Source organism: Boleophthalmus pectinirostris, unplaced genomic scaffold (genome assembly GCF_026225935.1).
Source record: "Boleophthalmus pectinirostris isolate CB_2022bp ecotype Guang Dong unplaced genomic scaffold, ASM2622593v1 HiC_scaffold_11, whole genome shotgun sequence".
NCBI lineage: Eukaryota > Metazoa > Chordata > Actinopteri > Gobiiformes > Gobiidae > Boleophthalmus > Boleophthalmus pectinirostris.
Window position 1 is genome coordinate 21,198,607 of NW_026570994.1, and position 16,453 is coordinate 21,215,059.

Below are 16,453 nucleotides of genomic sequence, written 5' to 3' on the forward strand. Positions count from 1 at the left end.
TCTGAAAAACATAGATATCATAATAACGAATCAGAAAATCTTTTATGGAGCTTCTGTGGACATTTCTGAAACTGTTATGTTGACAATTACATCAAATTCGGATAAAAATGCAGAATTTCTATTTCAAATTCTTGGTATTAATATAATTGGGAAAACCTGAACAATAATAATATGGGTTAAAATTATAATTGCCTATATCCTTGATTAGATATATATACACCCAATACACATAAATATAGAAATTGCGTTTAAAAACTCATGTGAATAGGCTCTTTTCACGCTTAACTTACCCAGAAGACATTTGGAAATATGCCGATGACGACTGGGCACGAGATAAATTATTTATAAAAGGTAGATGAAGAAAACCGGGACATTTTGTCAGACGAAATAGTCCAAAAGAACTCAACAGAGTCCAACAAAAGAACCCAACAGAATCCAACAAAAGAACCTAACAGAGCCAACAAAAAAAAAACAGATCCCAAAAGAACCCAACAAAGAACCTAACAGAGCCCAAAAGAACCCAACAGTGGCCAAAATAACACAAAAGAACCAAACAGAGCCCAACAAAAAAAAACAACAGATCCCAAAAGAACCCAACAAATGAACCTAACAGAGGCCAACAAAAAACCCCAGCAGAACCCAACCAAAGAACCCAATAGAGCCCAAAAGAACCCAACCAAGCCCAACAAAAAAAACCAACAGAGCCCAACAGAAGAACCCAACAGAGTTCAACAAAAGAGCCCAACAAAAGAACCCAACATAGCGAAACAAAGGAACCCATCAGAGCCCACCAAAATACCCCAAAAGAATGCAACAGAGCCCAACAAAAGAACCCAACAGAGTCCAAAATAACCCAACAAAATAAGCCAACAGAACCCAAAAGGACCCCAACAGAGTCCAACAAAAGAACCCAACAGAGTCCAAAATAACCCAACAAAAGAACCCAACAGAACCCAAAAGGACCCCAACAGAGTCCAACGAAAGAACCCAACAGAGTCTAACAAAACAGCCCAACAGAGCCCAAAATAACCCAACAAAAGAACCCAACAGAGCCCAAAAGAACCCAACAAATGAACCTAAGAGAGGCCAACAAAAGAACCCAACAGAACCCAACCAAAGAACCCAATAGAGCCCAAAAGAACCCAACAAAAGATCCTAAAAGAACCCAACCAAGCCCAACAAAAAAACCCAACAGAGCCCAAAATAACCCAACAAAACAACCCAATCGAGCCTAAAACCCTACAAAATAACTCAAAAAAGACCCCAACAGAGCCCAAATGACCCAAAAAAATCCAACAAAAGAATCCAAAAGAGCCTAAAAGAACCCAACGTTGCCCAAAAGAACAAACAGGAAGTCGTCATGTGCATGTTTCCGAACATCTTCCGGTGTTGTGATGTAAACTTGAGTCGAATCCACTGCTACCATTTCATGTTTTCTTATGTATGAATTTGTTTTTCTCTGTCTCGTACCCAAAGTGTCCATCACAAACCCATAATAATTAAAATATACGGTAATAATGAACAGAATCATAACCGTAGACCTTAAAACAACCCGATAATATTTCATTCATAAATATTACTTACAACTCGCTGCATGGATAGTTACTTTATTACTTAAAAAACCTTGAATGTTTATTGAAAAAATGTACGACTCGAGCCTCTTATTTGACCCATTTTAATTTAAACAAAAGACTTTTTAACGCGTGGATCTGTTTGACCGATGGTTCAGATGTAAAAGCACTTTTGGAACAACTTTGCCTTATCTCAGTGCGGAAAAACGGTTGAAAAAGCTCTTAAGAAAAGACTTGAATGAAAAGTTTTAACTGCAAATCCGAGTTTTAAGTTCATTTCGGTTCGTTTTAAAGAGAAGGTGTTACGCCAAATCGACTTTTTGGAGCTTAAATACGCGAAAACTTGTAAACTACGACTTCACAAACCTGACACGTTTAGTTCAGAGCATTTTCAGGACAATAAAAGGTAAAACGGTGATCGAAATAAGTCGTAAATGTCCTGAAAAAAGCGTAAATTCCTTCTCTTTAAGCTCGATTTAAGCTGCAGTCTCTGGTTTCTGGTTCTGTCTCATTGCCTTATGTACAATGGACCTGTAATTTGCAGCTTTAGACACCAGAGGGCACCATAAAATCAAGACTGCTAGTGCCATTTATGTTTGTTTTTTTTGTTTATTTCCCCCCAAAATTGAAAAATCACTGAACTCGTTGTAATCATTTAATGTGTTTTTGCATATACTTTGTGCTCTTTTATGTTCTATAGTCGAATGTTTTGGTTAAAGCAGGATAGTGTAAGATTTATTGAAAGAGAAAAATAAAAATAAAGAAATTAAAAATGGGTTTTGTCTCGTTTTTTGATGCTTAGGGAGGTTAAAAGTATCGGAAATAAGATTCTAATGAGACTCGATGAGCAGGTTTCGATACTAAAAAATGTATTTAGTAAAATTTATGAGGTGGGACCAAGTCGTCATGTTTTGCTCAAGTCTCAAGTTTTTAACCTGAAGTCCGAGTCAAGTCCCAAGACAAATACAGGTAAGTCCAAGTCGAGTCTCGAGTCACTGACCCGTAAGTCCAAGTCAAGTCCAAATCGTCTGCTTTGAGCTTCAAGTCATTTCAAGTCTCTAAACCAAAAAGTACCTGTGACAAAGTGGGTTTTTGCCCCATTTTAAACTCCCATTTGTTTAATTTCGCATTTTGTCATTCTCAATACCCCAACACAGTTACGATAAGTCTTGGTTCTTTTTGTTAATTATCACATCAGACATTTTTAAAACCTTGGAGGAGGTCGTGGGCTGGACCATGTGGAGGGGAAAACTGGTTCAAGGATTTGGTTTTATAGTTATTTTCAGCACAGGGGTACTTCCTGCTGGGCGGAGTTTAAAAGCAGGTGTCATGAATTGGGGGAGAGTTTTCTGTGCAGGTTGTTTGGCGGGTTTTGATTTGAGTCACTTATTTTCTGTTTATTTGTACTTTCGTTGGCGTTAAAGGTTGTATGGAGGATTTTTTTTTTTGTTTCAAATTGTCAGTGAAAGTTTAAAATACCATTACAGAGACGCAGCAGCTTTGTAATTACGATGACCAAAAAAAAAAAGAATGAAAATTTATCAACTGTGGACGTGTTGAGGCCAGATAAACATCAGCCAATAGAAAACGAGGCTGCCTCTTTACCTATTGGCTGTCAGGTCATCAATCAAACTCCCTACGTTTCTAGTGTAATTGACTCGTCGGGATGCGGGGATCACGTGGTTTATGCAGCGGTTCTTAGAGGCTTTTTCAAACTGTCACTTCCTCACAAAGTTTGTTGCGATGGCGGACGAGAATCCACGACCAGTTCGCCGCAAAAGAAAGTCGGTTCTTGAGGTCGCTGAAAGAAGAAGAGAAGAAGGGGAAAAGGAGCGAAGACAAACTGAGGTGATTCTTGGAGATTCCTTCCAGCGATTGCGCGAGTGAAGCGGACGAAGGGTCTAAAAACTCGCATGCACAACATTTGTAAAAGAACTGTCGCTGTATTTCTCTTCCCTTAAAAAAAATCCTCTATACAACCTTTAACTCCAGAAGTCTATTTTAAAATAAATTTTGTCTAGTTAAAGACACTTTTTTTGTTTTCATCTGCCTCCTGCTTTGGCCAGCTTCCCCTCAGTACCAAATATAGTTAATAAATATAGATTTTTTGCAATTTATATGAATTTTAAAATAAATTGTACTTAAAAACTCATAATATATTTGTATATGAGCATTTATAGAGTTTATAAGAGTTGTAGAATTTTATTGTTTTTGTTAATTTTTCCTTTTCAAATGTCTTGACAAGAACTGAGTGTGAATCATTACAGTCAGAACAGAAAGAATTCAGATTTAAAAGTGCTTCTCAAGTCCAAGTCGAGTCCCAGGTCTTAGTCCATTTTATCAAGTCAAGTCTCAACTCCTAAAAATAGTGACTCAAGTCTGACTCGAGTCCAAGTCAAGATTTGCAAGTTCCCACCTCTGGTTTCTTTATAACTTTATTCAGTTGCAAGTGTTTTTATTGCCAAGGTAAAACTGATTGACTCATTTTTATTTCGAGTTTGTGCCAAGAGAGAAACAATAATCATACACGTACCACATACACATTATAAACAACAGAAAAGGAAGAAGAAAAACTCATATTAACCCACTTCTGTTCATGACATAGTTTCAAAAATGATGTGGTTGCTTCTGTAATTGAAATTGAAATCCGTGCATCTTTCCTTCGAGTGGGCTCGCCTCTCCACAGAGCTGATCTCTAACATGACCTGTTGGCTTCATCTTCATCTGCTCGTCGCCTCAGTGAAAAATGAATAACATCGCCATGGAGACAAGCAGAAAAGGTACAACGTGAATCTCTAAACTGTATGCAGGTTTAACAAATCGAAGCAAATCAGTCCAGTGTTGTAAATGCACCAGCAGGAGGCGCAAGAACTCCACCTGTTTGCACGTGAGGAGGTAAGAGGTTTAAATCAGACTCAAAACAATAGCTGCTGGTACAAGGGTGACCAGAATTTCAAAATAAACACTTTTTTGGCCGTTGGTAATAATAAAATAGTGAATCGAGGGCATAATTAAAGGTTGTATGGAGGATTTTATTTTTAGTTTCAAATTGTCAATGAAAGTTTAAAATACCATTACAGAGACGAAGCAGCTTTGTAATTATGATGAACAAAAAAAAACTATGAAAATCTATCAACTGTGGACGTAGTGAGACAAGATAAACATCAGCCAATAGAAAACGAGACTCCCTCATTTCCTATTGGCTGTTAGGTCGTCAATCAAACTCCCTACGTTTCTAGTGTAACGGACTCGCCGGCGCGCGGGGATTACGTGGTTTATGCGGCGGTTCTTAGAGGCTTTTTCAAACTGTCGCTTCCTCACAATTCGCACAAAGTCTGTTGCGGCGGCGGACGAGAATCCACGACCGGTTCGCCGCAAAAGAAAGTCCGTTTTTGAGATCGCTGAAAGAAGAAGAGAAGAAGGAGAAAAGGAGCGAAGACAAACCAAGGTGATTCTTGGAGATTCCTTCCAGCGACGGCGCGACTGAAGCAGACGAAGGGTCTAAAAACTGACGCGTCGGTCACTAAATTATTTCTAGACAGGAAACTTCAACAGTGATTCTGAACACGAACTTAATGTAAACAAGCCTGATTTCTAGAGTAAAAAAGGACTGTCGCTGTATTTCTCTTTCCTTAAAAAATCCTCTATACAACCTTTAAGAAAAACTGTTGTGCAGAGACCATTTCTGACAAATATGTGAGTCAGTATAATCACATTTTCTTGGTGTTTTGGTCATTTTTAAGCAGATTTTTTGTGTTTTGCCTAAACAAATTACAAAGTATGCCTCTCTTTATTTTCTCTTTCTGTCAAATTGGTCAAAAATATGGACACGTGGGACATTTCTTGATTTCAGATTTATCCAAAACCAGTGATTTGTCCCAGTTTATACAAGAAATGTCCGAGATGTCCCTATTTTTTCACCTATTTTATATCTGCCAACATTAAAAAGAGATTAAAAAGATTTGTTTCGGTAAAAATACAAAAAAATCTGCTTAAAAAAACAACCAAAACACAAAAAAATGTGATTATACTGACTAACGTGTGTAACAGTTTTCCTTAATGAGACGCTTGATTCACAATTTTATTATTACCGATGACCTTATTTTGAAAATCTGGTCATCCTTAAGTTAAATGGACTTTAAAAACACAGAGAAGCTTTTTTCAATCGCCACCTGATGATGTCATAAGGTGGGAGCAAGCATTGAGAGCTCTTGAGAGGCAAAGACAAACTAAATACACAAGATTATAACGGTGAATTAAACAAAACACAAAAACTCCAGCGGGTTGGTTTTTGGTTTTTTGTTTTTTGATAAAGAAACGTGAGGTTTTATAAAAGTTTTGCCTAATATGGTGGTTTTGTTTTTTTGTTTTTTTTTTTAAATCCAGTTTATTTTCCATTAAGTCAAAAGACAAAAATGTAACGTCGCTGAACACAGGAAACACTGATGTAAACAAACTATTAACATGTTCACGACGCTGGGAACCAGATGTGAACGTCACCGAACAAACACACACACACACACACACACACACACTATAGACTGAGGTAAACACTGAGACTAAAACTAATATTGATTTGGAGCACTTCCTGTTTGTACAAGAGGATTTACAATTATAAGATGAATATAAAATGAAAAGAGCTTTGAATAAAATAATATCTGCATTTGGAGTAGTAGTTAGTGCCTGGTTTAGTCCCGGTTTAGACCTCGATTTTGGCCCATGTTTAGTTCTAGTTTTGTCCCTGGTTTAGCTGTGATTTAGACCTGGTTTTTCTTGAATTAGAACTTGGTTTAGTCCCTGGTTTAGTCCTGGTTTAGTCCCATGTTTAGTCCTGGTTTAACCCTTGATTTGTCCTGGTTTAGTCCTGATTTAGACCTCTGTTTAGTCCTGGTTTAGACCTTGATTTTGGCCCATGTTTAGTCCTTGGTTTAGCCCTGATTCTGTTCCGTGTTTAGTCCTGGTTTAGCTCTGATTTAGACCTGGTTTAGGCCTGTTTTTTCTTGAATTAGAACTCGGTTTAGTCCCTGGTTTAGTCCCGGTTTTATCCCACGTTTAGTCCTGGTTTAGTCCCATGTTTAGTCCTGGTTTAACCCTTGATTTGTCCTGGTTTAGTCCTGATTTAGACCTCTGTTTAGTCCTGGTTTAGACCTTGATTTTGGCCCATGTTTAGTCCTGGTTTAGCTCTGATTTAGACCTGGTTTAGGCCTGTTTTTTCTTGAATTAGAACTCAGTTTAGTCCCTGGTTTAGTCCTGGTTTTATCCCACGTTTAGTCCTGGTTTTGTCCTGGTTTAGACCTGGTTTAGTCGTAGTTTAGTCCAGGTTTAGTCCCATGTTTAGTCCTGGTTTAACCCTTGATTTGTCCTGGTTTAGTCCTGATTTAGACCTCCGTTTAGTCCCTAGTTTAGCCCTGATTTTGTCCCGTGTTTAGTCCCGGTTTAGTCCTGATTAAGACCTTGGATTAGTCCCTGGTTTAGTCCAGATTTAGACCTGGTTTAGTCCTTGGTTTAGACCTGGTTTAGTCCTTGGTTTAGTCCCTGGTTTAGTCCTGGATTAGTCCTAGTTTTGTCCCATGTTTCGTCCTGGTTTACTCCTGATTTAGACTTTGGTTTAGTCCTAGTTCAGACCTGGTTTTGTTCTGATTTAGTCCTGGTTTAGTCCATGAAAGAAAATCTCTAAAACTATGATTACCACATGACATCACGAGGTGGAACAGAGTGTTTTCTGTTTGAGAGAAGAACTCAAAACACGAGTCCAGGTTTGTTTGTGACGAGGAAACTACAACAGAACACAGATCAGAAAAGAGTTTATTATCTATTTATGAATTTAATCGAAATAATATCTATAAAAACGTACATTTTTCATTCTGTGTTTGACTATTTTAGTTTTGTTTAGTTTCAGCTGCACTAAAAATAGAAAACTCCACACTGGAAATATCTACGCGACAATAATTTAAGAACACAATTATTTATTTATTTGTCTCTTACATAAACTGGTCCAAGTGTTATTTATAAACACCATCAATGTTCTTACGTCGTTTACGTCTCATTTAATCACCCGATCACGAGCACTAATCAAAAGAAGAGGAGGAGACGAGGGGAGGAGAGGCGTGGATTCAAGTAAAAACCCTGTCCTGGTTTAGTCCTGGTTTAGTCCTGGTTTAGACCTGGTTTAGTCCTGGTTTTAGTTCAGGTTTAGTCCTGGTTTAGTCCTGGTTTAGACCTGGTTTAGTCCTGGTTTAGTCCTGGTTTAGACCTGGTTTAGTCCCATGTTCAGTCCTGGATTAGTCCTGGTTTAGACCTCGGTTTTGTCCTGGTTTAGTCCCTGGATTAGTCCTGGTTTAGTCCTGGTTTATTCCAGGTTTAGTCCCATGTTCAGTCCTGGATTAGTCCTGGTTTAGTCCAGGTTTAGTCCAGGTTTAGACCTGGTTTAAGTCCTGTTTAGTCCTGGTTTAGTTCTGGTTTAGTCCTGGTTTAGTCCCAGGTTTAGTCCAGGTTTAGACATGGTTTAGTCCTGGTTTAGTCTCTGGATTAGTCCTGGTTTAGTCCTGGTTTAGACCTGGTTTTAGTCCTGGTTTAGTCCTGGTTTAGACCTGGTTTAGTCCTGTTTAGTACCTGGTTATCCTGGTTTAGTCCTGGTTTATTCCAGGTTTAGTCCCATGTTCAGTCCTGGATTAGTCCTGGTTTAGTCCCAGGTTTAGTCCAGGTTTAGACCTGGTTTAATCTCATGTTTAGTCCTGGTTTAGTTCTGGTTTAGTCCTGGTTTAGTCCCAGGTTTAGTCCTTGTTTAGACATGGTTTAGTCCTGGTTTAGTCCTGGTTTAGACCCGGTTTAGACCTGGTTTAGTCCTTGTTTAGTCCTGTTTTAGACTTTGGTTTAGACCTGGTTTAATCTCATGTTTAGTCCTGGTTTAGTTCTGGTTTAGTCCTGGTTTAGTTCATGAAAGAAAGTCTCTAAAACTATTATTACCACATGACGTCACGAGGTGGAACAGAGTGTTTTTTGCTTGAGAGAAGAACTCAGATAGAAATTAATTAATTAATTAATTAATTAATTAAATTAAAAACTGTTTTGTTTTGCATCAGCTGCACTAAAAACAGGAAACTCCACGCTGGAAACATCTACGTAACAATAATGATCTATTTCTGTTTTACGCAAACTGGTTGTAAACGTCCTTAAATATTCTTACGTCGTTTACGTCTTATTTAATCGCCCGATCACGTGCACTAATCACAGTTCATTTTCCGCTCTGTTTTCTCTTTTTTTATTCCAGGAAATACCGAGTTTCATCCCCAGAATCTGAAGAAGAAGAAGAAGAAGAGGAGGAGGAGGAGGCGGCCGAGGCGAGCGGAGGAGAGGCGTGGATTCGCGCAGACAGCCCCTTGCGTCTCCCATTTTTTTGTTTTTTTTACGCATTTAAACCCTCATTTCGCGTTGGCAGCCTTTGTTTTCGCGTGTCAACTCGCAGCTTTCACGTAAATGGGGAAGAGTGTCGCGAGGAGACAATGCGTACCCGCGCGTGTAGCTAATTTGACAATGGTTAGCTTGTGCGTAACGCGATGTGCGGCACCGCCGAGTCCGTGAACGGCGCGTTTTTGTGCGTTATGGACGGTCTGCCTTCGAGATAGCGTGGGAATCTGATCGTAAACATGCTTCGTGCGCGGTTTTCCCCGGATCAAGACGCGCGTAAAGACTGATTTTTTCGCGTTTTGGACATGCGGGAGTATAAAGTGGTGGTTCTGGGGAGCGGCGGAGTTGGAAAATCGGCGCTGACGGTTCAGTTCGTCACCGGGACTTTCATAGAGAAGTACGACCCGACGATAGAGGATTTTTACCGGAAGGAGATCGAGGTGGACTCGTCCCCGTCGGTGCTGGAGATCCTGGACACGGCGGGCACGGAGCAGTTCGCGTCCATGCGGGATTTGTACATCAGGAACGGCCAAGGGTTCATCCTGGTCTACAGCCTCGTGAATCAGCAAAGTTTTCAAGACATCAAACCCATGAGAGACCAGATCATACGAGTCAAAAGGTGATTTACAAACAAAAAAACAAAAAAACACCACTTTATTTATGGTTACACTCATTAACATCCAACTACCTGTGAATTATCACAGTTGTAGATGATTAATTTGTCATTAATTAGTATTTATTCAGCCTTATGAACTAACGAGATCCAAAATATCGTGGTATCGTCTCGTCAAAAGTCTCACAATAATATCGTGGACTGTCACAATATATCAAACTACAAGTGCTTTGATTAAATTTATGGTTTTATAGTCGTAACAACTTATACACATCTGGAACTACATTTCCCATGATTCATTTCAGAGCAAACATGAAGAAATATGGTTTTTACTTGAATTCTTGGGATTACGACGGAAATAATTTACAAAATCTTGTCAAAGTCCCATGTTTAGTCCTGGTTTAGTCCTGGTTTAGTCCTGGTTTAGTCCTTGGTTTAGTCCTTGGTTTAGTCTGGTTTAGTCCCAAATTTCATTCTGAATTAGCCCTGGTTTTGTCCCAACTTTAGTCCTGGTTTAGACCTGATTTAGACCGTAAGTCCGCATTGTTTAGCCTGGTTAGAAGATAGGATTAGATCTGGTTATCTCATGTAACCCAGGGATTGTATTAAATTACGCCAGTTTAGTCCTGTTTACCGATTAGACGGTTTAGTCCGGTGACTTTAGCCCAGGTTTTAATGTCAGCCTGTTTAGTCCCAGTTTATTTTATGGTAACACAACTTCTTAACACCAACTCCCTGTGAATCATAGCGAACAGTTGAATAGACGTTGTTAGTGTTGACCTCTTATAAATCACGTAGTGTATTCCAGTATCAATCCGAGATGACAGGATTGACTACAATATTACACAAAGGGACCTAATAATCACCTTAAGTAAGTATTTCATTAACTGCAACATAAAATTAACCAATCGAAGCAGTACTTTCTGTTCTACTACAGTCGATAAAACAACATTCTTATTTGTACTAAACAAAATCTTTTATTATGAATCGATCAATCATCAACAAAAATGGCCTTTAGAATTCGAAATTATTATGCCAGAAGATACAAAGTAGAGATGGTAAGACGATATAAATAACGACCAAAATAGTAAAACATCTCAATACAAATATATATTTGTGATATTTTGTGGAGGTTATACATAAAACTCGGTTAATAACCTGGCTTTTCTTTTTTCGCTCTCTTAAACATCGCGGACAAAAAGTAGTTTAATCACAAATGAAACTGAACTAAAAGTGTGTACAACTGATAATTGTATCTTGCTGTCGGTCTGCACCTATGGAAATTGGAGCAAATGGATGTCATATGGTCCTGTGTTAGAGTGTATTCGTTCCTCTATGCTTAATTTATTAGAGACCATATCTTAATGACATGCATCAATTTTAAACACTTAATGGCACATAGCACCGACAACTGTACGACAACGTACTCCTGGATTTGTAATTTATATTTTTTTTGTTGGATGGATTACGAAGTAACATACATTCACGCGTACCAGTAACTGACTAACAAGAGCACTGAAGGTAGAATACAGTCTGCCACAATCGCTGTATGTGGCGCTGTACATGATGATTGAATATCGTAGAAACTGAAATACTGCCAGGATCCCAACGTCACCTGTATTTTTATAACTTGGATGCAGGCTAGATTTATAGTATCTTCTATTAAGACTGTAGATAAAATCTCACCAAGAAAGTATAGACTGTTTTGTAAAATCAATGAAATCTCGAATACATTAACGATTTACGTTTTGTATGCCAGTAAAATATTAGAGTATGAGAATCATTACACAGAATGAATTGTGGTCTCGGAATGTAATTCATCAACGAGAGTTGTCAATTACTCATAGCAGAGCTCTGTAGTGACGACACACCTAGTCACATTTTCGAGCAAAGGTTCTTGTTGTGTACAAATTAACTTGAACGTTTATCCAATAGAAACCGTGTTCGTGTTGAAGGGCTTCTCTGTGAAACTTAAAGCAAAAACGAGTCTTAACTGAATGTGAAGTATCAGGTTTCTGAAACTGACCACGCTGCCATGGCCATGCGTCTGCCGTTGCCGCCGTCTTTTGCATTCATATTGTATCTGTGTTGAGGCTTGCAAACCATTGTAAGTGAGATTCTTCACGTCCCAAACAACTATAAGCCTTAGATTGCTGATTAACGATATGTCCATGTTCGAGATTAAGAAATCAGTGCTGTCCTGTAAGTGGTCGAACCTGCAGACACACGCCTGCTATGGAGTCTCACGCAAAGGTTTAAATCATGACCGACTCCAACATGCTGAAAAAAGCCAGCGATCAGAATGGACTCACCATTGCAAACACGAACCGCCCTTCCTGTGACAAACAGCTCTCCCGTGGAGAGAACACCCCGCCTCGGTTCTGCAGAGTCCAAGGAAACTACCCCCAGCATCTGTCACGGACAGGGAGACAGCACGGCCTACCAATGACGCACGGCAGCCTACGAACCACCCCTCCCTTGTACACGGATGAGAGAAACACTGCCCTCTGTCAAACAGGGAGATCGCGAGCGCCCCCTGCTGTTCCACCAGAGAGATACACCCTCTCTCGTAAGGACAAGGAGAACACCTCGGCTGACCGTGAGTCATCGAGAGACCCAGAGAGCGATACCACCGTCGCACGCGAGGAAAAACACTCCCTCTGTCCACAGAGAGAACAACTCCACTCCTTGTCACAGAGAACCCACACGCTCCTCTCGCTCCACAGAGGACGGAGAAAACCCACACCCCTCTGTCGCAGAGAGAACACTCCCTCTGTCAGCAGCCAGTAGCCGCAACAGCCTGCTCCCTACTGACGCAGGGAGAACACCACACTCTGATCACGAGCCAGGAGACAACCACACCTACTGTCACACCGGTACGTACACCCCTCTTGTCAGCAATAGGCAACAGCCCCTCCCTGTTGATCGCAGACCGAGCACACACCTACACAGTCCACCAGAGAGAAGCACCCGCCTCTAGCTCGAACGCAGAGGAGATCAGCCTTCCTTCTGTCTGCAGAAGAGAATCAACCCCTGCTGAAGAGGGGACACACCCGCTACTGTCACTAGCAGAGACAGCCCCTCTTCAAAGGTAGTATACCACCCCTCTGTTCACAGAAAGAGAGGACCAGCAAACCCGTCTCCTGTACACAGGTGAGAAAGCCCAACCACCACCTACCGTCCGCTCGCCGAGTAGCAAAAACCCCCTCTGTTCGCAGAGACGTACGCAACAGCGCGCTCTGTCGTCGCAAGAGAGAGAGCACCCACCTCTGTCTCGCGAGGGACGGAGACACCCTCTCATGTCGCAGGCACGAGACACACCGCCCTAACAATCCGTCGACTAGATGGACGAAAACACACTCCTCTATGCTCGCCAAGAGAAGAACACCCTCTGCTGCACAGAGAGAAACGACATCTGTCTGCGAGAGATGACCAACATCCCCGCCGCGCATCGTAGCCAGAGCAGAATTCACCCCCCTCTATGTTACGCAGAGTGAGAAACACTGCGAGTCTCGCCTATCCGCTCACAGGACCAGAGCCGAGCACACATCCTAATCACGAGAAGAGACACCCCCTCATGATCGCGATGAGAGAAAAACGCCACCGTGTGTCTGCAGTAAAAAGAAGTACGACCCCTTCGTCACAGGAGGATACAACCCACACACTCTGTCACAAGAGGAAAGAAAACTGCGCACACTCCGCTAGGCAGGGAGAACACCGTCTGGCCTCGGTCAGAGATGAGAGAACCACCCACCTCTGTGCGCAGACAGAACACTCTCTGACGCAGAAGAACTACCCCTGCCGTCGCCAGAGAGGACACCCCTCTTGTCGCGAGCGAGGAGACGAGAGCACCCCCCTCCTTCCGCCTCTCGCACTGAGAGAACTACCCTCCTCTTGACGCAACTGAGAGAACATCCCTCTGTCGCATGCGGAGCATATCACCTTCCCTCTCGTCGACGAGAGAACATCCCCCTACGTTCTGCACCGCATGAGGAACCCGCCATCGTGTCAACAGAGAGAACAACACCCTCCTGTCGGTCAAGAAGAACTCACCCCTGCGGAATCTGCAAAGAGGAACAACCGCCTGCGATCCAGGGAAGAAAGCCCCTCTGGGTACGAAGGAGTGGAAACACCTGGCCTGATTTATGCTGCAGGTTGCAGCGAGGAGAGACGACCCGCCTAAAACACCATGCTGTCAACACGAGAGAAAACACCCGACGCGTCTACTATACCTGAGCAGATGAGAATCCACCACCGTCTGTCGCAGGGAGACACTCCCTCTGTCGACCGATGGGTAGAACAACCACACCCCTCTTGTCGCAGGAAGAACACCTCTCACACTCTAACGCACCGAGAAGATATAGCGGCGACTCTCGATTCATGCAGAGGAGAACCCCCGTCTGAGTCCAGGGATGTAATTCCACAAGCGCTCCTGCCAGGTCTGCTAGAGAAGAAATCACCCTCTCTGTCACAGGTGTAGAGATAGCACACCGCTCTCGTAAGTCACGCCAGAGGAGAGAACACCAACATACTGGTCACTAGAGAGAACACTCTCCTCTGTCTTACAGAGAGAACATCCCCTATGAATAGACAGATGATGAAACTACTCCCTCACTAGTTAATGTATGGAAAAGAGAGAGAGATATCATCCCTCAACGTCCGCAAGTAAAGAAACCCTCTCTGTTCGCATGGGTACAACCACCCCTCCTGACTCAAAAAGCAAAAAAACCTCCTGTCCAGCCGCTACGAGCGAGACACCCTCTGAATCGGCAGCAGAGAAACACCTCGTCTGTCGCAAGGGAGGAACAAACTCCCTATAATCATGGTCGCAGAGAGATACTCCCCTCCTGTCACATGAGGAAGAACTATCACCCCTACTGTCATAACAGCAGTAGAATACCCCTCAATCGCTGAGAGAGAACACCCCTCTGATCCACGCAAAGGAGACCAAGGCGCAGCTCACTGCCGCAGGAAGACCACACCCTCTGTAAGCAGGCATGAACACCCTACAGTCGCCAGAGGAGACAACCTAAACACTCTTCGTGTCGCAGGGGAGAAAATGACATCAGACCCTCTGTCGCAAGGAGCCGAAGGAGATCAACCCTCTCACTAGTCGAACCCAGCGAAGAGAACACCCTTCATGTCGAGAAGAAGAGGGAGATACACCCCATCTGTACGCAGGAGAAGACTACAACCACAGGCTCCTAACACCGGGTCTAAACCGCACTAACACTCTGAAGAGCAGAGAGAAAACCCCATACTACTTCGCAGTAGAGATAACAATCCACCTCACATCTACGAGCACGTGGAAGAAACCACCCCTTCGGTATGTCGCTAAGAGAGAGCAAAGCAGCCCCTCTAGTCTGCAGGGAGAAACCCACACAGTACCCGCAGAAGACGAACACCCCACCTCTACTCGATGAAGAACGAACACCACGTCTGTCGCAGAGAGAATACACCCCTCTGATCGACAAGGCAACCACACGCGCTCTACTGTCGCAAGACAACACCCTCTGTCGCAGGGAGAATCCAGCGCCCTACTCTATGATCCGCAGGGGAGAACATCCCTCACATAGTCTCCGACGAAGAGAACTACCCCTCTGATCACAAGTGGGACAACAGGCACCTTCGTGCAACACAGGAGAAGCACCCCACCTCTGACAAACCATCGTGGAGAAGACAAATAACAATATTCCACGTGATCGTATAACTCCAAGATTTCAGTAACAAAGTCAAGCTGAAGCCGAGCGTCAATGGGGACATAAGAGGCAGCTGTGTTTTTTGAGGCTCAGATTTATGTAAGATGAGTCATGTGGTTTAAGTTTCGTTTCTGGTAAAACGTAAAAAATGTGCTCAAATAAGCTGCAATAAACACATTATATGTCAATGTATATTGAAAGGAAGTGGAGAAACAGGAAATTATGTAGGCGGAGAAAGTTTCGGGAGGTGTCACGTCTGTCCGGAAGCGCCAGAGGCTAAAGAGTATCCAGTGTATCACAAACCTGCACGATGTTAGCGACACTCAGGACCAAGAACTGATAAACTAAGTCTGCCTATAATATCCAGTTGTGAATTTATTCCTGAGTTGACCTTGGATAGTTCCAAGCGACTAAAACCCAGGACTATGAGAAACTATTGCACGAACATCAGGTCATGATTAATTTCATGTAGACTACGAATCCTCAGGTCTTTAAAAGTAACCAGGATCAAGAATGTATTACAAAGAGAGAATCTGCGTACAGGTATCTCAGGACGAGGACTAAACAGCACGTAGCAAGACAGTAGAATCAAGAACACAGGTACTAACATCGCGTCGACTTAAATCGCGTGGCGAACTCAAACCGTTGTAAAAACTCAACATGTACAGTAAGCGATTCTCTTGGCTGAAGAGTTTGACACAATAGTCTTGTACTCCATGAGATGTGGTTGCTCTGCTCTGGAATGAATCCAGATGCTGGCTGTGTAAAAAGTCTGCAGGTACTTTGACACTTCATGTGCACACTTACAGAGCTATGTTTTCATCTAGGCGTAATAACCCTTTGTATAAACGTGTTACTAGGAATCCTTACAGAATACTCACACGAGAGTACTGACCCTAATAACTGCATGCCCTACTAGGGTTAGGCCAGGTACTATCGACGATCTACGCATGGGATGATATGAATTACATCGCAAGAGTCTTAAACAGTGCGCTATTAACCAGGTATCTGTTTCAGAATTGCAACAAGTGATCTTATAAGAACATCTAAGTTCGAATCTTAAGTATTTATTTTCAAAAATTCACGACAGGTATTGCTGTAATATTCTCTACGGACTAACATCCTGCTAGGACTCTCAAATTAGAGGTGCCAGAAGAGACTAA

At 42.2% G+C, this 16,453-nt stretch overlaps 1 protein-coding gene across 6 annotated transcripts in view; it reads left to right on the forward strand.

Annotated features, from left to right (window-relative positions):
• The first annotated feature begins 8,916 nt into the window (after positions 1–8,916).
• Positions 8,917–16,453, forward strand: part of LOC110166291 (ras-related protein Rap-2a-like) — a 33,396-nt gene continuing 25,859 nt past the window's right edge. For all 6 annotated transcript variants that reach the window (XR_008633703.1, XR_008633708.1, XR_008633701.1 and 3 more), the window contains exon 1: positions 8,917–9,597. Coding sequence is in view for 1 of the 6 variants with exons in the window: in XM_020931524.2 (XP_020787183.1) it covers positions 9,284–9,597 (314 nt within the window). In the remaining 5 variants the exon portion in view is untranslated. The remainder of the gene's footprint in view (positions 9,598–16,453) is intronic.